The sequence below is a fragment of the Nestor notabilis genome, unplaced genomic scaffold (assembly GCF_000696875.1).
Source record: "Nestor notabilis isolate BGI_N333 unplaced genomic scaffold, ASM69687v1 scaffold3079, whole genome shotgun sequence".
NCBI lineage: Eukaryota > Metazoa > Chordata > Aves > Psittaciformes > Psittacidae > Nestor > Nestor notabilis.
This window is the reverse complement of record NW_009943931.1, coordinates 7,615-10,704: the sequence shown is the minus strand read 5'-3', so window position 1 is coordinate 10,704 and position 3,090 is coordinate 7,615. Positions and strand designations below refer to the sequence as shown.

General features: G+C 39.1%; 1 protein-coding gene across 1 annotated transcript in view; it reads right to left on the bottom strand.

Annotated features, from left to right (window-relative positions):
• Positions 1–2,574: 2,574 nt before the first annotated feature.
• LOC104411690 (epidermal retinol dehydrogenase 2-like) overlaps positions 2,575–3,090 on the bottom strand; it is a 7,465-nt gene continuing 6,949 nt past the window's right edge. Inside the window, exon 6 of the mRNA XM_010022175.1 lies at positions 2,575–2,668. Within this exon, the coding sequence (XP_010020477.1) occupies positions 2,575–2,668 (94 nt within the window). The remainder of the gene's footprint in view (positions 2,669–3,090) is intronic.

The window sequence follows — 3,090 nt, the reverse complement described above, 5'->3', positions numbered from 1 at the left end:
GGAAAACATATATAACATCTCCATCTCCATACAGTGGCTGTCTTCACTAGAGCTGTGTACTTCAGACGGTTATCCTCCTTTGGCTATCACAGTGCACAGCGAAAGAGAACCAGAAGTGCTCCTGAAGGAGGAAATATTAAGATAAACTTGCCTTCCACTCCCATTTGCAGCTTCAGTAGTAGCAGGATTTCTCTTGCAACACTGGGTTTGTGTGAAGGAATTTCCGAAGAAGCTGAAAGCCTCAAAGGAGGAAAGCATACATTTCTCAGGAGTTGTCAGTAACTCTGAGATACTTCTTATACGGCACATTATATTTCAAAACACGAAAGATGATTTCATATTAAAAATCAGGAACAGCATCCAATTGCATGTCCTGAACTTTAATAAGAAGTTCTTGGCTTACAGTTTTAGAATTGTGCTACAGGATCCATCACACTTCTTTTCTGCACAAACAAAAGTTGAAGTATTTTCCTGGTATTTTCACAGAAAAGAATGAGTTACTGGTTTCTAAGGCTGATAAAGAGCTCTAGCAGATCACTGTGAGACTTAGCAAATATAAGCTTTACAAATTCCCTCTTGAGACAAGCAGATTAGCTAGAAGAAATGGATCCAAAGGGTGCCCTTGGCTGAGATTGCAGCAATACAGAATAAAGCTCTGCAGTGTGGCTCTACAGAGTATAAGAAATATGGCTTAGAAAAGAAAGCATTGTGTGCTATATATTATTCTCATTTTTCCGATCCCCTTTCTCCTTCTCTCAGCTAACATTTTCTCCTGTAGCATCTACAGGGCACATGAAAGAATTTACTGAATGCATGTGTAATTTGAAAACACTGGGATTTAAAAACATAGGTGTGTGCTCTTACAAGCGTTTATAGCTGGAAGGGAGTTCTTAAGTATGGGGTTAGTTAAGTACAATAGAAAGACAGTGACAAATGTGGGCAATATATGACTGTTCAAAGTTCTCTTTAATTCCTTACAGTGAAGTTTTATAAACTATGCTTTGTAGATTCCCTATTCTGGTCTGAAATGTATTTATTTTTAAATCAAGGAAATTATGAATCTTTTATGTTAGGATTTTCTGGAAATTTGCATGAGGATTGATTTTTATCAATTAAGAACAAGCACATACTTTTGCTTAACTAATCTTTGACCTCCTGTCCTTGGGGAGTTTTTTCCTTTAGCCCCTTTAGGTTGTAATTACATTAAAGACAGTTAAAGGACATGTGTGTGACTTCTCTCCAAATACAAGAATGTCCATAAACCAGCCCATAATTGTCCAAGAATACAGAAGGCATTCCTCTTGTCTATATTCCTTTTCCCATGGTTTACAGCAGAATTCTGTTTCACACTAAGAAACAGGCTACCTCATTGAAGTTTCAGTGTCTGAACGGAACACAGTCCCTGCAAAGTTGCTGATAGGTCACTTAAAACTTACGTAAGTTTAAATTTAATGGTTTAAAAAAAAATACTCAGAGAATTGCCAAAGATTTCTTTCTTGCACAGATTCCTCACAATGCTCGTAAGGAACCAATTTTCTGAGTAACTTTACTAAGGTCACTGAAACTAAGAAGAACTGTGTGGACCAGCTCGCAGGTGCCAGCTTCAGGGACCCAAGCTAGCTCAAACCCAGTTACCTGGCCTCGGCAAGGTGCTTCAAAGCTGCATAGGAGCCTACAGGGTTAGAGAAGGGAGTCAGGTGCCTCTGGGCGTTATCAGTGTTCCAACATGCAGCTGCCTACAGCAGATGCTCACTGCAGAGCTTGTGTTTACAAACTGACTCTTCTGTTGTAGGAACATTTTGCAAAATTTATAGAGGCCATTAATTACCACACAAGTAATTTCTATAATGGCTTTTTTCCTGTCTGCTCCCTCTGGTTGTGAGGCTTCATCACCTTTCCTTCCTGAGTAGGCATATGACTTTTTCCCCCCACTAGTTCTACAAATGCTCTTTCTAAGCCACAGCCTTTGATAAATGATTCCGTATCAGCATTTTAGCTGTGGATTAAAATAGAGGTACACATATCCCATAGAGCTGTATTTAGAAGTGTGCTGTGACTAATGAGGAGCACGGTAAGTGCCTGCACTGCACACACTTTATCAGCACTCAGCGCAGTTCACTTCAGCACACAGGCTACCAGCCAGAGCACTTCATCCTACACACAGCACCCTTCTTCATGTTGGTTCTGTGTGAACCGCGGTGCTATTTTGACCCTGAAAGGGAAATATGTTAAATGCTTTGTCTTCTTTTCTTTCTGCATGAACACTGGTGTGTTTTTCCTGTGCTTTGAGACTTTGCACAGGAATTGAGAATTCAGAGTATGAAATGAAGTCAAACATCCCTTCCTGGTCTTACTGACTTTTATTGAGAGCTCAGGTAAAAGCAGTGTGCTGTCATGAAATGAGAGAGCGGATTGTAGCTAAATATCAGCGATTAAAAGTTAAGAAGTATTAAATTGGCTGCTGACCAATGTCAGATATCATGCAAGAAGTACATTTTCTGTCAAAGAATAAAATTAATTTTTACTGATTTTTTTTGATTAGATGGCACTTGAGGTCTTCACAACATTTCAGTTTCAGTCCTTTTTCTTCCAACTGAAGGCTTTATCCAAGCTGTTGGCAATCTTCAGGAAAGATTCAATGAGTAGTACCATTTTTCTCGGAATGAGACTGTTGAGACAAACAAGAAGTTAGCTTTACAGTTTTTAGAAAAACATATTAATAAAGAAATGATAAATTTATTCTACGTGCTCAATCCTTCTATGTCTGGCAATGACATATTTGGCGCTTCAGTCTTATAAATGAGAGAAATGAATGACAAACCAAGCCATTTTGTGGAAGCCCAACCAGCAGTGGAAGTAGTTACTGGAAGCAGACAGTTCTAGCCTAGGCATTGCTCCCACTGCATCCCAGCAAAATTTCTACACCCAACTATAGCTTAAGATGTGTATTACAGACAGAAGTGGCCAGAGGAATGCTATTCACCTAGGTTATTGAAAGTTAAACCCTGTCTTTCTTCATAATTAGGTTGACAGGATATATATGTATAACTGAATTGACTGGATATACCTGGACTGACTGCAGGAATACTA